General features: G+C 34.8%; 2 protein-coding genes across 2 annotated transcripts; one reads left to right on the top strand and one right to left on the bottom strand.

Moving 5' to 3' along the window:
- Window positions 1-103: 103 nt before the first annotated feature.
- LOC136813372 (zinc finger protein 830-like) lies at window positions 104-13,966 on the bottom strand. The gene is made up of 10 exons (XM_067069884.1): window positions 13,844-13,966; window positions 5,067-5,166; window positions 4,269-4,307; window positions 3,897-3,945; window positions 3,604-3,795; window positions 3,237-3,327; window positions 2,752-2,824; window positions 2,356-2,433; window positions 1,200-1,276; window positions 104-879 (listed from the first exon to the last, which is right to left on the bottom strand). Exons 1-10 carry the CDS (start codon window positions 13,927-13,929, stop codon window positions 702-704), a joined length of 963 nt encoding a protein of 320 aa, XP_066925985.1. The 5' UTR covers window positions 13,930-13,966; the 3' UTR covers window positions 104-701.
- Window positions 13,967-14,049: 83 nt separating this feature from the next.
- Window positions 14,050-14,894, top strand: LOC136813370 (methylosome subunit pICln-like). Its single transcript, XM_067069882.1, has one exon. The coding sequence runs from the start codon at window positions 14,154-14,156 to the stop codon at window positions 14,766-14,768; it is 615 nt and encodes a 204-aa protein (XP_066925983.1). The 5' UTR covers window positions 14,050-14,153; the 3' UTR covers window positions 14,769-14,894.
- Window positions 14,895-15,134: the final 240 nt, after the last annotated feature.

Genomic DNA, 15,134 nt, shown 5'->3' with positions numbered 1-15,134 from the left:
ATTCAACAAAACACTTTTTCATGTTATTCGTTTAACAATAATGACAAAATATTCAAAGAGAGGGCTGTGGCGTAAAAATGAAGAAATGTCAACGAAAACCCCCTAGAAAAACCCCAATGATCTTTGGAAAAATGGTTTTACAAGAATAAATTCACAGGCTAAAAAAATCGAACAAATAAATATCAAATTTGTGCGGTCGCTTCCCAAATGACCAAAAAATGTCACTTATGAGGAGATTGTTCATTGTTAAACTATCCATATGCGTCTTGTCAAAACGGTTAGAAAGATCCAAAAACACAAGCCATTTCCTTGCGGTCCATCCTCGATCAATATAAAGCACTTTTTGTTTTTGATCCTCAACATTTTGAGGCTTTTTAGGGTGCTGATTATTAACCAATAATCGTTTTTAGTATCGACAAAATAAATAATATAGCATTTTGTTTTTTTTATCCAGGTATCACGACAAAATAACGTTTTTAGATTCTTCCGAAACATTTCGCTCTTGATAAAAATGGCCATAAATTAAAATAATCGAATCTTTCGTTTGCAGCTTTAAGACTTTTCGTTTCGAGGTAAACTAAATCGGATTAAAATACCATCGTATTACCATAGTAAACGTCTTTCTTTGATGTCGACGACTAGTTGGTTGGACATCTTCAAGCGATTGTGACAGATGAACGGAAAGACACAATGAAATCCATCTACGCCATTTTAGCTCTCCAATCAAACATTCCATCAATATCTTCATCGTCATCAGATTCATCACTCGATCCCCCAGAATCGACATCCATTGACGTTGAAGTGTTCGAAGTACTTGTTGTGGGGGATTTCTTTTGGTTAATCAATTCTTTGAGACGACCTACTCTTGAAAGGCAAGATCTAAGGAAAGGAAGTTTAATATACAGAAATATTATCAGTAAAGAACGAAAATGTCTTTCCAAAGCAAAAGAGACCGAAAATTGCTACCTTCAAAAATATACCACGTCAAAAATGGGGCCGTGCAACAACACCAACAGTAAAACAGCAATTTTAAAATACTTTTCTTGTGAACAGGTTCAACACCGAAATACTGACATTTTCATCTTCTAAACTCCGATTCACGGAGAGAGATTCAATGAGAGTCAATGCCGACTCAATTATAACTCAAACCCTGTTAAAACCTCGACATCCCCTAAACAAGCAGATAAAGGAATCCTTACTTCATGTTATTGAATTCATCCATGTCTTTCAACATTTCTGATTCTTCATCCTCCTCTTCTTGTATGGTCTCCGCTATCTGGAAAAAATATGGAAGATCACACAATAGCATGGACAGTGAGATACTATCAGAGTATATTAAAGGCTTGTTTGAGGGTTGATTAGCCTTGATAAAATAAGAGAAGACATTCAAGAATTCCACGTTGATTTAACTTCACGAATGGCCCTAAGTAAATTCTGAAAAAGAGGTCTTAAAACAAGCCAATTTCGCCGAAAATAAATGATTTGTGCAGATTTTGCATTAGAAATGCGGTTTTGTAGATTTCGTGTCAATTTAATTTTGTGAGTAAGCAATCTCACGCATTTTCGCAAGGGAGGTTTATTTTTGGTAAGGTAAAAAATTCTTCATTCATTCTTTCAACATTGTTCGTTTGCTTGCGGACCGGCAATTTTGTTAGTTACTCCAATGATTTGAGTTTTCACAAAAAGCTTAGGATAATGAAGATCGGTGTCATAAATGATTTCAAATATTTTGTTTACGATTCAAAAAATAGGTTAGATTGAATTTCAGTACTTGGAAAAATGGATACAAAAAGATATGCCTTGTTTTGATAAGAAAGTCAAAAGCACCCTTAATAATTAAGTGATTTTCAATTCCTGTTGAATATTGTACCTATCTGAAGTGCTGATTGGTCAGCCCCGGTGACCCTTCAAGTCCCTTTTTTACTTCGTTTAAGATTCAACTTATAATTCCGATTTCGGATTATTTTCGGAAAACAAGTTATCGGGAAAACTTTGGCTCGAAAAATATTTTTTCTTGGAAGAGAAAAGAAACACATAACTTCATTAAAAGATTTGCGCATAATAATAAAAGAACACTATAATTAAAAAAAAGAAAGTGAAATTTTTTTTGTTTATTCAATAAATTGAATGAAGCTATTGCATTGTAAATAAATAGAGAGTGTAAAAGAAAGTTTTTTATGATTGGTTTTGAGGGGAGTTTCTAAACATCGACCAGAAATGGCGACCACGACCAGCGAGAGACATAAGCAAAGAACAACATAAGCAAAGTCAACTTTACATCGTGTACCAATAAAATTAAATGGAAATGATTTTAATTAAACTACATTCTCGATCAAAAAGCAAAGAAAAAGTGACCTTGGTTTCTTCTTGAATAATCTTTTGAAACTTCTCCCATTCTTCTTCTTTTGGGTCTTTGTATTCCACATTTCGTGCCTGAAAACATAAAGAACAAGAAAAGTGATAATTGAGAGGTCTAAGGTGTCAGTGGCCTAAAACTAGGGGTTCCTGGTTCAAATCTACGCAACTTCCCATGTTCTGTTCAGTTCATTCCAACCAGCTGTCTGTGGCGTGGATCCTGTTCTCCTCTTTGTAATCCACCAAACCAAATTAAAAGGCTGTTTAAAATTCCTAGACCACTAATCTATCTATTTTGGTTCAAAGTAATCTTTATCGTCTCTGTTTGGGATTGGTGGTACATTCTTGACAAGAAAAGATACCAGTGACTTTTATAATTTCAATAGAAATTCTTACCTTGGCATCTTGTTTTGGATCATCAAAGAAACCTTCTGGCAGTTGTTCTGATGATGTTGAGTCACTTAGTTTCCTTATAAATGAAAAGTTCATGAAAATCTTAAATATAGCGTCCATCAATTAATCTCTTAGCTCTTTTGACTGTAAATTACGTATTTGATACTCCTTAGCATAGCCTGGCACCAAAAGCTTACAATAAGAGGGAAGAAGAATGGAGCGAGGGGGGAGAATAGCCAGATGGTCAAAGACATCAGCGTCTCAAACCAGGGGTTTGTGGTTTGAATTCTCAATTCTTCAAATGTTCAGTTCATAGGTTACATAATCCACACTATCTACATAAATTAACAACTCTATAATCTCCTTGCACAAGCTATATAGCCTTCTGTAGTCATTAGGAGGAGCAGTAGCAATCAAAGCTTATATCGAGAAAACTTAAAAGCAACTAACACCATACTTTTCATGTTTATGCTTTTGAATAAGCTTACCTTTTTCGATCGTTTGTTTTAGAATCAGCATTAGTATTAGCTTCAGTTTTTAATGGAGGATCTGGCTTAGTGACTCCTTTATCAAAGAAATCTAAATAGAAAATAATAGGCCTAGCTTTAGAACCATTTGTAAGCTACAGTCCGCTTTGCTCTTGGTGAGAAACTGGATGAGAATCTCCTTAAAATATTCTTAAGATAAAAAGGTAACAAAAGTATAAATACATATCGAACAACACTTGCTACAAAAAATGAGAGGGGTATATGGTTCAGTTTATCAATTTCAAAGACATCAAATGTTTGAAGTAATTGCATCTAAGTGCACACAGATGCAACTGGCTGTACTGACAACACTGAAAACCATTTTTACCTGAAGGTAGACCAGATGGTACGTCTGGCAACTGTGTTGGTTCTATTTTTTCTGATTCAATTTGTTTTATTTCCTCATCCTTTGGTTTAGTTGTTTTCGGTGGAGCATTCTTTAAAATACTTTTTGGTGGAGCATTTTTCAAAATACTTTTGACTTCTTTTGGTTGGTCAAAGAAGTCAGTTGGCAGAGAAACTAAAAAAGAAAAGATAAGATTAATGTTTTCATCTAATTTGCTGTGATTATTTGAAGATTAAACAATTTTCTTTTTTTTTTAAATGTATTTATTTATTTACCTTTGGATTTTTTAATGTCTTTACTTATTGGGACATTGTCTGCAGGTCTCTAAAGAAAGTATTCAACATTTATTATAAAAAGAAAATGAAATGCTTGTTCAGAGAAATAGTCCTTTAGATGACAGAGCAGGCTCTATCCAGAACAGCACTGCACTTACTCTTAGGTTCCAAATAAACGGGGGGGGGGGGGTTCGAATAAACGGAGGGGTTGGAAAATTTTCTAGATTTTTATAAAAAGTGCCCTTTATGACCACTAGCGAACACTGCCCTGCCTTTCTAAAATATTGATTAACAGCCACCTTTTTTGTAAGTTTGATCATACTAAAAGCTCATCAATGTTCAAAGGTTATACATTCATAAAGAAAATCTTACCTTAGGTGCTATGCTTTTTTGCTTCAGTGCTACAACATTCTAGACAAAAAAATATTAATATTAAATTCATTAACAGTAGAGCGTTCAGTTGTTAAGTGTTATACTAATTGTTACACTTTTAATTATCAGTAACACCATGCATGCAATTAAATAATTATTTATTGATAAACTTGATGTATGCTTATTAATAGTGATTCTTATAGATAAAGATGCGCACCCAAAATCTCATGTCTAAACACACATATGCTTCAAAAGTAAGCCCTCGTGAGCAAAAAGAACATCTATCTCATAAAAAAATTGAGCAATTTGACTAAGAACATTAATGTATGCTTATTAATAGTGATTCTTATAGATAAACATGCGTTTTTTAAGCCAACAAATTTTTTTTGCAAAAATCTACCTGAGCCATCTTTTACCTATAATGGTACCCTACTTCCATGCAAAAAATAAGAAAAAATCAATGACCCAATTTTTTACAAAGTCCAAAAACCCCGTTTTTTAGCCGTTTTTTGGCCTAAATTTGCCCAAAAATTTTTTTTTTTGAAAATCGGGCTCCGTCACATTTTGGCCACCACCGTTTTGCACCTTTGTACCAAAATTTAAATGATTCCTATGATTTAATCTTGAGAAAAGCTGGTAACGAACGGACGGACGGACGAACGGACAGAGGTGAATTTATAGGACCTCCACCCCACCGGGGTGGGTCCAAAAAAGAAGAGAAGAAACAAAAAACAAAAAAGGTAAGGTTATTGAGTGGATACACTACGAGTTTTAAACTCACTTAGAAGGATTACTCACTTCTTTGTGTTTTCGACTTTGCAGATGAGTATTCCATAACATTTCATTTTTCAATGGTGTATTACAAATCTGACATGTTACTTGGCCAAGAGCATTGTATCTAGAATGAAAAAATATAATAGAAAGTGCCAAAGAACAATTAGGCATGAAGAATAATGCTATAAAAATGGATTCACATTTATAAGAGCTGCAATAAAATATTTTTAGTCTCTCGGACATTTTTTGACTGAAACAAGATCTGGTTGGTCAAACTCAAAATTCTGTTTCTACCCGAAACTATATATATTAATTACAGTTCAGTCCCGAAAGATATCCCTTTTACACTATTTGCAGTTCCAGTCCAGAAAAAATATTCTTTAAATGCTAATCGCAGTTCAGTCCCGAGGAAAGTTCAAGATTGAAATTCAGTCCCAAAATCTTTTGGAGTAAAATTCAGTCCCGAAAAAATATGAAATCCCTTATAATTGGTGCTAATTATTAAAGATCTGCCTACTTCCCTGTTTTTCAAATTCAAGACACCAATCCTTCTTTCAGAGACGAAATTATCAAAGATAAAAAAACGTTACGGTTCTTTATACTAATGCAGTTAAGTCCCAAAAAATATTCTTTATATACTAATTGCAGTTCAATCCCAAAAACCTTCATTATTTTCGGGATTCAATCCCAATAAACTTCTTTATTTTCAGGATCAAATTTTAATCCTGTTACTCAACTTCAATTATGCCAAAAGATTTTTAATGTTTTGTAAGTACTGTCAATTACTTTTTTAAGTGAAGGGAAACAATAATCAACTCCAAATTAAAAGACCATTAAAAGCTGCTAATGATTTTGTCATCAGAGCCCAACGCAAGTAGTAGCAATTATGGCTACCATTTCTATTTTCTGCGGGTTACCGTTGTTTTGTATAGATTCCCTAAGATTCCTTTGCCACTTTTTCTGGCACTCTGGAAACGTCTGGAGCAAAAAGTGCCGTTTTTTGTGCTCTGGAACACTGGAAGATTCCAGAGCACTACAAAAAAACTACATGAAAATGAAAGAACTAGAATTAGTGAATATGATTTTTGAATTCCTCACCCTTTTTCTGATAAACATATAAAGTTTCAACCTTCAACTATGTATTCCTCCATTTCCAGAAACATTTGTTCATCAATAGTTGCAACTTTATTTTCTCCCGTCAGCAAACATGCCCTCTAGCCTGTGTCCAGAGTGTTATATACTGCTGGAAAGCTAAAATTTCTTTTAGTAAAACCTGAAACGCTTTAGCATACATAGAAAAAAAGTTAGAAGGGTTCAAAGTTCACGGAAAAATGAAACATTTGGTTTGACGTTTGTATATGATATACCATGTTTAAACGGTTTTTTAAAACGTGTTACAAATCACTTGCTTCGGAAGGACCAAACCAGTGGTGGTCGGTAATTCCGATGAAAATCCATGTACTTTTCATAGTGGGGTAACCCTATGTAGGTGGGGGTAACATTTTTCAGGTGGGAGTTGTCAAGTTTTCTGTATTTAACTTCGTTTGATTTTGTACTTTTTTGTCTTTTTCAACTTTCCACATACTATACTAGATAAAAATATAAACAAATGACTGTCATAAGTTCTGAAGGTTAAAAAGAGTTCATCCATTACCTATGACATATGTTTCCTAAAGGAAAAAAGGATAAACTGAATTTTCAGGTGGGGGTTCAAAGATTTTACAAATTTAGGTGGGGGTTGCTGAAAAAGGTGGGGGTTGGGCTGATATGAGATTTCAGGTGGGGGTAACCCTATGTAGGTGGGGGGGACCTTTTTCAGGTGGGGGTTGGAGGAGTGTTGCCCACTATGCTTTTGCAAAATGTATCAGAAATTCCACTCTTTTTTGCCTTTTTTAATTCAATTACCTTGGAAATTCATACCGTCAACTGCTTTAACTTAAAAAGATGATTGGTCGATATCTGGCCTGTATTTTCACTTACTGTTAAATCTTTTTGACAACAAATTTGTTTTGAGAACTCTACTATTTATCTATCCATCTATTATGGCCGAGTTACAGGAGGCTCTGGGAGCCCATTCTCGCAACTATAGATGCTTTTGAGTAAGCATCCCGTCAGCACCTTGAACTGACTACTCGATTCCCCTCACATGGCATGGGTTGGCCCGTGCGAAGGTTTGTTCACTTGCCAAGTGAACCGTTGTGAGTGGGAATCGAACCTTGGTCGCCTGTACAGGAATCAAGGTTGATGTCCACTATACCACAACGCCTCCACCAAGTTTATCATACTTTCTGTCATAGCATAACTTTCACTGATAGCGCGTCCTTTTTTATATTTTTTGTTTTCATTCAAAATGACTAAACGTCGATTGGAGAATTAGAGAACGCCCCGCCTAACTGCCTATCGCCTGATGGGATTAACAAATAACGAGTGTGTAACTTGCCTTGTGAGTGGTCGTCAAATGATTCATCGTTTTGCGTTTTCTTCAGAAAATTTTTGTTACCCCCTGTCGAACGACATGTATTTTTTATTTTTTTCTAGCCTCAGAAATAATTTTTCTTTTCCAATGGTGGTCGGAAATTCTGATCAAAATCCATGTACTTTTGCAAAATGCATCGGAAATTACACTCTTTTTTGCTTTTTCAATTCAATTGCCTTGAAAATTTTTCTCCCTTCTTGCGGCAAACAAAGTGTAGTCGTAAGGCTGATGGCAGTTACATCAATATGCCTTCTTACCTGTCTTTAAAAATATAAATAAAAGTAATCACGGAAAAGGACGCAAAAAAAAGACATAAGTGTGAGAACAAGTAATCAAACTCGTTAGAAAAAGTACCATTAGAAGTCATAAAAAATCAACCTGAATAAATGCAATCGAAATTCCAGAGAAATTCATAATTCCCCAAACAACATTACATTACTATGTCAAACTCCCAACACAAAAATTTTACAATTACGTCAGAGTAGACTACGCGCGCCACCGAAGAGGTTTATTTGGAAAGGGTAATTATATTTTATTTTTCGCTTCTTTTTTAAAGATTTGCCGGGTTGGAAAAGTATGAATTTCTTTGTCAGTTACATCAAAATGCCTCGAAAATGTCAATATCAAAATTGCGTAATCAGAGAACGTATGTCTCGCTCATTATAAAAAGGCCGAGACAAACTTTCAATAATTGGATTGTAACATCGAGTTAAGTCTCTTTTGTTAAGTCACCAGGGGGTAAATAAAACAGACCTTGATACATTTATCGTTCGTTTCAACTTGACGATTCGTTTAAAACTCAGCCTCCTAAATATTTGGGGTAGGTAAAATATGTACAAAGAAATTCATACTTTTCCAACCCGGCAAATCTTTAAAAAAGAAGCGAACAATGAAATATAATTACCCTTTCCAACAGTTTCCAAATAAACCTCTTCGGTGGCGAGCATAGTCTACTCTGACGTAATTGTAAAATTTATGTGATGGGAGCTTGACATAGTAATGTAATGTTGTTTGGGGAATTATGAAGTTCTCTGGAATTTCGATTGCATTTATTCAGGTTGATTTTTTATGACTTCTAATGGTACTTTTTCTAACGAGTTTGATTACTTGTTCTCACACTTATGTCTTTTTTTTTCGCGTCCTTTTCCGTGATTACTTTTATTCATATTTTTAAAGACAGGTAAGAAGGCATATTGATGTAACTGTTTGTACATATTTTACCTACCCCAAATATTTAGGAGGCTGAGTTTTAAACGAATCGTCAAGTTGAAACGAACGATAAATGTATCAAGGTCTGTTTTATTTACCCCCTGGTGACTTAACAAAAGAGACTTAACTCGATGTTACAATCCAATTATTGAAAGTTTGTCTCGGCCTTTTTATAATGAGCGAGACATACGTTCTCTGATGACGCAATTTTCATATTGACATTTTCGAGGCATTTTGATGTAACTGGATGGAAATTAATGATATGTTTACCGTAATGACGATTTTCAGAATTCGATGCGGCCAAGTTTTCATTATTCATTATTCATTATTTTCCCATAAACATCTAAATTTTTACCAGATTTTTCGTTTTCGTTTTCTCCTCTTGTGTCTCTGGAACTCTCGTGTTTTTATTTATTCTTTTGGTTCCCGTTTGTACGAGCTTAAAGAGATAAATTTTTTTCTTCCCGCTAGAGAATTATATAATGTTCTCCACAATATGACAAAATTAAATTCACACGGTAAAGACTACTAGAGGGCCGCTCGGGTTGTTAACAATCTAAAAAAGCCACGGCCGTTTGTTTTGATATCAACTTGGAAAAGTTTTGTTCTCTGCTCAAATGGGAGGAAAAATAATGACAGCTTTTCGAGAAAATGGCAAATAATGACAACTTGATGCGGCAGGTTTTTGAACACGCGGGCGGTTTACGGTAAACATAACATTAAATTCCATCGGCCTAACTCCTTGCCAGTGACCCCGCAGAGAAGTTTTTAGTAGGCAGACACTGACTTTAGGTTAGTTTGGAAATCGTTTTATTTTGAAATGTAATCTTCACTTTAGATGAATACTTTTATTTATTTGGATTCCTGAAAGGTTTGTTTACTTTTTATTTCAAATTATTTCATTGATTTATTGAGCTGCAATAGCTGATTGAAAAACAAAGATTTTTGATAGTTATCAGCGTGGACTTGGCCGCCATTTTGAATTTTCAATCTTTTTTCTCCTGTACTCAGCAATTTAGAGGTTGTTCGTAATACGCGATTTAGCTTACGCGTAACACTTCCAGACCCCCGCGCTCGATAGGATCGATCATCGGAACGGCTCGATGACGGATCGATATGTGATCGATGGATTACTTATCGATCCGGATAGGAGATCGATGGAAGATTCAGCCATTAAAAAGTCTTGAGTATCGATCCTTCGTTGATCCATTATCGAGCTAGTATTTCAATCGAGTATATCGATTCGTCATCGATCGTTAATCGATTCGTTATCGATCGTTAATCGATTCGTCATCAATCGTTAATCGATTCGTCATCGATCGTTAATCGATTCGTCATCGTTAATCGTTCGATCGTTAATCGATTCGTCATCGATCGTTAATCGATTCGTCATCGATCGTCGTCATCGATCGTTAATCGATTCGTCATCGATCGTTAATCGATTCGTCATCGATCGTTAATCGATTCGTCATCGATTATGCATCGATTATAAATCGATTATGCATCGATTATAAATCGATTATGCATCGATTATAAATCGATTATGCATCGATTATAAATCGATTATAAATCGATTATGCATCGATTATAAATCGATTATGCATCGATTATAAATCGATTATGCATCGATTATAAATCGATTATGCATCGATTATGCATCTATCATGTATCGATCATGTATCGATCATACATTGAGCCCGTAAATCCTCGAATAAGCTTATTTAATTTTTCAGGCTCTAAGGGGGGGGGGGCGCTTATTATATTAGGTACCCGAGAGTACCATATCGGCCATTTTTAAGCCGGCCCCCTCCGCTTTTTTAAGTTCGGAGCTAGGGCTCAGGCGAAATTCCGTAATCTAAACCTTCCAGCAGATGTTGAAAGTTTCCCCGACCTTTTCCAAGAGCTTTCTTAGCGTGTCAAAGAAAATTTCTACATCGGGTGCCAGATAAGTACCGATAAGTAAATCCGGTTTGACGCCATTAGATCGATATGGATCGATTAATCAATATAAAAAAACGGACGATATTTTGATTGGATCGATAGAGGTGTCGATAGGTAATCGATAGGGACATGTTCATAAATGGTGAGTAAAATGGAGACATTTGAAAAATGGCAAAAATCAGCAAAAAGTGGATAATTTTGTAACAAATCAATTTTGAGATTCCAAAATTTGTGAAAGGGTGACAATTATTGTTTAGCATAACTTAGAAGTGCTTTCAGAAAAAAATATGTGTTCAAAGGCCTGCTATTGGTAAAAATGTAACAATTGTAACTTTTTTATCATTAAAGAAGTTCAATGTTGTCTGCATTGTTCAATTTTCTTCAAATGGTTAGTTTTATCCATAAGAAAATAAAAAATCAATAAAGGGCAATAGTGTAACAGGGTCTACGGCTAAGAAAAAGATAAAATAGTAACAGTATTAGCAAATAGCAAAAATAGTACCTAAAGTCTCTTTAATCATGTCAATCTCACCAAAAAAGGCCCTCCTTTGGGGAAAATATTAACGAGGCTTATGACCTTCAAAAATATGTCTTTAATTTCCAAAAACGCTGCATTTGGGTAAAAATGTAACACCACAAACTTGTTTAGTACCGGACAAGGCGTGAACTTGTTGTTGAAAGACCATTAAAGAAATTTAACTGGTGACAAGAAGGCTATTTCTTTAATCTAAATTGACCCTAAGAACAATATCATGTCTTTTGTATCATCATGTTTTCTTTGTCTGTTTTAAAATGGTAAATCTGTAACAAACAGAGTGTCTATACTACAAGTTTAGACTTATGTTTGTTTGTACTCTTGAATTCCTGTTACATATTTATCAAATTGAGACTCTTTTGAGGACATGAATGGTCACTATTTCCATTCATTGACCCTATGGCTAGTTAAAACCATCCAATGCCTATTTAAAAGTCGATAAAAACATGATAAATTTGTAACAAAACTGAGAAAAATTGCGAAAAAATAGCAATTTTGTTACTTTATTACCACTAAATGACCCAATACTGTTGACTTATTAACATGAAAACTAGTGCTTTAGTATGTTACTTTCCTTCTGAAGAAATAAAATTCATCTCTGAAACCTCTTTAATGCCAATCATGTAAAAATGTAACATATATAAAAACAGTGAAGTCAAGTTTGAAGATATTCTTTATTAGAAAAACAGTTAAAAGCAGTCAAAACGCAATTTACCTTACCTCCTGAGTTTGTCTTTGTTATGCTAAAATATAACAAACCTTTGTCCTGCTGTCTAATTACAAAAACCTCCAATCACTACTTCTCCGCCATCTTGTTTCACTTTAAATGCCGTCTTTTAAAATTCCTTAGCTACATCATATGTACGGAAAAGGTTTTCTCCAGCTTTTTTTCAATCCCGGGATTAAACTTCGAGGGCGGTTCCGCCCACTTATTTTTATTTCGGCGTTAAGCGCCCCGGGATACTTAACAATAAAAGAGATTTTAAGATTAATGTTGAAAAGCATATTTTTTCGATAAATTTAGGCGATACTCAACAAAAAATAAGGTGGTTTTAAACAAATCTTTGACAAATTGGCGTTTCTTTCTGTTCTAATATATGCAAATCACGTCGAACAAAGATTATATTTCCGCCTTGACTTTCACTTTCGCTTTCGTGTTACGCGATTCCAATTGGATGAATACTGCTCGCCAACAAATTCTGATTGGCTGTAAGTCTTTAGCTTCGGGATTCTGATTGGATCATTTCCCGCGTCACGGTTGAATTTTGATTGGTTGAAAGTTTCTGAGCGTGAATTCTGATTGGATGAATACCTGAAAAGTAAACAATAGTATGTAAGTATTTTGCTTATCAAAACCTAAAGATTTCCAGGGGGTTTTATTTACTTTGCATGACGATAATTAAGCCTACAAAACACCGAGAAAAAAACCCAACATAGAACAGGTGTATTTTGTAATGTAGAATATGATAGCGTGAATCTTTTTGAAATTCTATGTCAGGATTTTTTCTCAATGACCCGTAACTATGCCCGGGGTACCCGTTGCTAAGACCTTATGTTAAAAACGAAAGCGATTACGGCAAAAAGTAGCGATTTTCGTAATACCTCAAATATTCATACTTGACTGTACTGAAAAAAGATGCCAATATTATGAAAGAGTTGAATTTGATGTTACAAAATTACCCTTTTTAGGCCTTCTACAATTTAAAAAAATATATAAAGCACAATTCCAACCTATTTTGTTCAATAAATTACAAAAGAAAAATAATTTTACTTGGATTTTGTTTGGTTCAAGGGCTCTTAAAAGTATCAATTTCAAGGATTTGAAATGTTACTTTTTTATCAGATGAGCAGCCATTGATGCATGAAACTCAAAATGAAGGTCCGTGTATGTATAACCTGTGATGTGTAACATTTTCACATCTTTACAATACATATTTCATGAGTTATGGCCATTTTTATCATCTTATTTATTTCTTGCTTGTTACTTTTTTATCATTTCACTGACCCTGAAACAAACCTTCATAGCTCCAATTAAATCAAGTCTCTAGTTGATACAAGATTATCTTAAGAAACCTCAGCTATATAGCTTAACCACTGCAGCAGCTAGGACCTCTGAAATTTTGTTACATTTTTATCATGAGTAAAATTGTAACAGTCATTTCAAATGTCTCCAAAAGGCCAATATTTACTTCATCATTTATGAACATGTCCATAGGTGTCGATAGGTGTCGATAGGTAATCGATAGGTGTCGATAGGTAATCGATAGGTGTCGATAGGTAATCGATAGCGAGAAAGATCGATTAATATTAGAGCTCGATTTTTAGAAAGAGTCGATAAGATCGATGATAGATCGATGATAGATCGATGATAGATCGATGATAGATCGATAACTAATCATAAGCTTAAAAAAATCTTGAGTATCGATCCTCTAACGATCTCCTATCCGGATCGATAAGTAATCCATCGATCACATATCGATCCGTCATCGAGCCGTTCCGATGATCGATCCTATCGAGCGCGGGGGTCTGGAACACTTGTGAGTGGCTCGCAACTTGCGAATTGAGGTGGAGTCTGGATCGCTTTCCAACCCTTATACAATACGACTAGTCAAACAAATAAAAAATGATATATAATAATACTTTGCAAGTGGATGATTGATTTTTCTGTTGTTGTTTTTCTGTTGTTTCATCAAACGACGTAATTCTTGCGCTTTCGCAGCCGCCATTTTGGATTCTTCGATTCCGATTGAATCCGAAAGTATATCCCGCGTGAAATATCGGGAAATCGGGAAACATATATTGATTCGTGAGTTTTCACATGAAACATTCTATTAAAAAGGGTAGCCAAAGCAGTGAGAGTTTCATTTTCGCGCGAGTGCCTTCTTCTCGATAACGCAAACGTGACAACAACGGCGAAATTATACTTATACATTTTGACAAAGAATCGGAAATGGTTTCGCATCCAATTCAATCACAAAACAATATTGTTCACAATGAAGAAAACGTTTCTGTTTATTACGGCGAAGAAAATCAAGGGAAAGGTAGCTTAGAAATTAATGAAAATGTTCTTGAATGGAAAAACGAATCTAAAACATTGAAATTTAATTATATATCTATTTCTTTACATGCAATTTCAAGGGAAACTTCAAAATTCCCACATGAATGTATTTATTGTTTGGTAGACTCGGAACCAGAGTCAACAGAAGAGAATAGAGATCCGGAAAATCCTGTTTCGGAAGTCAGATTTGTTCCAGATGACAATTCCAGTTTACAAGTCATGTATGATGCAATTACAACCTGCCAAGAACTTCATCCTGACCCTAATGAGGAATTTTCCGAAGAGGAAAATGAAGATGATCAACCCATGTATGAGGAATATGAAGAAAACGCACCAGTAAATCTTGACGGGTTTTACACAGCAGAATCAAACTTGGATGATGTTCAGATGTCAGAAGAAGGTCTTCAAATCTTACAAAGGTTGCAACAGAATATGGTCATCTCATCTTCAAACGATGGAAATAGCAATGGTGGCCAAAACGATCAGTTTCAGGATGCTGAGGAATAGCCTTTTATGTTGGCAGAGGGAGTTTGGTTTAATTTTTTAGTGCTTTTTGAAGATTTTGTATTACAGAAAATATTTATCTATGTAAAAAAGACATACAAAATATTTATTGCTACTGTTATTGCTTAACACTTTGATGGGTTAATCACTGACAATGGGCTCTTCCAGTTAAAGTCTGTTACAGGGGGTGGACAACGGCGGAATTCCGAGGCAAAATGTTTTTTTGAAATTCCTGGACTTCCAATACAAAAGCAATTAAAACTCCTGGATTTCCAATACAAAATCAATTTTTTGGTGGAAAAATCTGGAATTTCCAATATATACTTTTTTCAAACCTTTGATAAATTATGTGGAATTTCCAAGGGTTCA

The sequence above is a fragment of the Clytia hemisphaerica genome, unplaced genomic scaffold (genome assembly GCF_902728285.1).
Source record: "Clytia hemisphaerica strain Z4C2 unplaced genomic scaffold, Clytia hemisphaerica genome assembly, whole genome shotgun sequence".
Classification (NCBI taxonomy): Eukaryota; Metazoa; Cnidaria; class Hydrozoa; order Leptothecata; family Clytiidae; genus Clytia; species Clytia hemisphaerica.
Note: the sequence above shows the minus strand (reverse complement) of the source record. Positions and strands in the feature narration are given on the sequence as shown.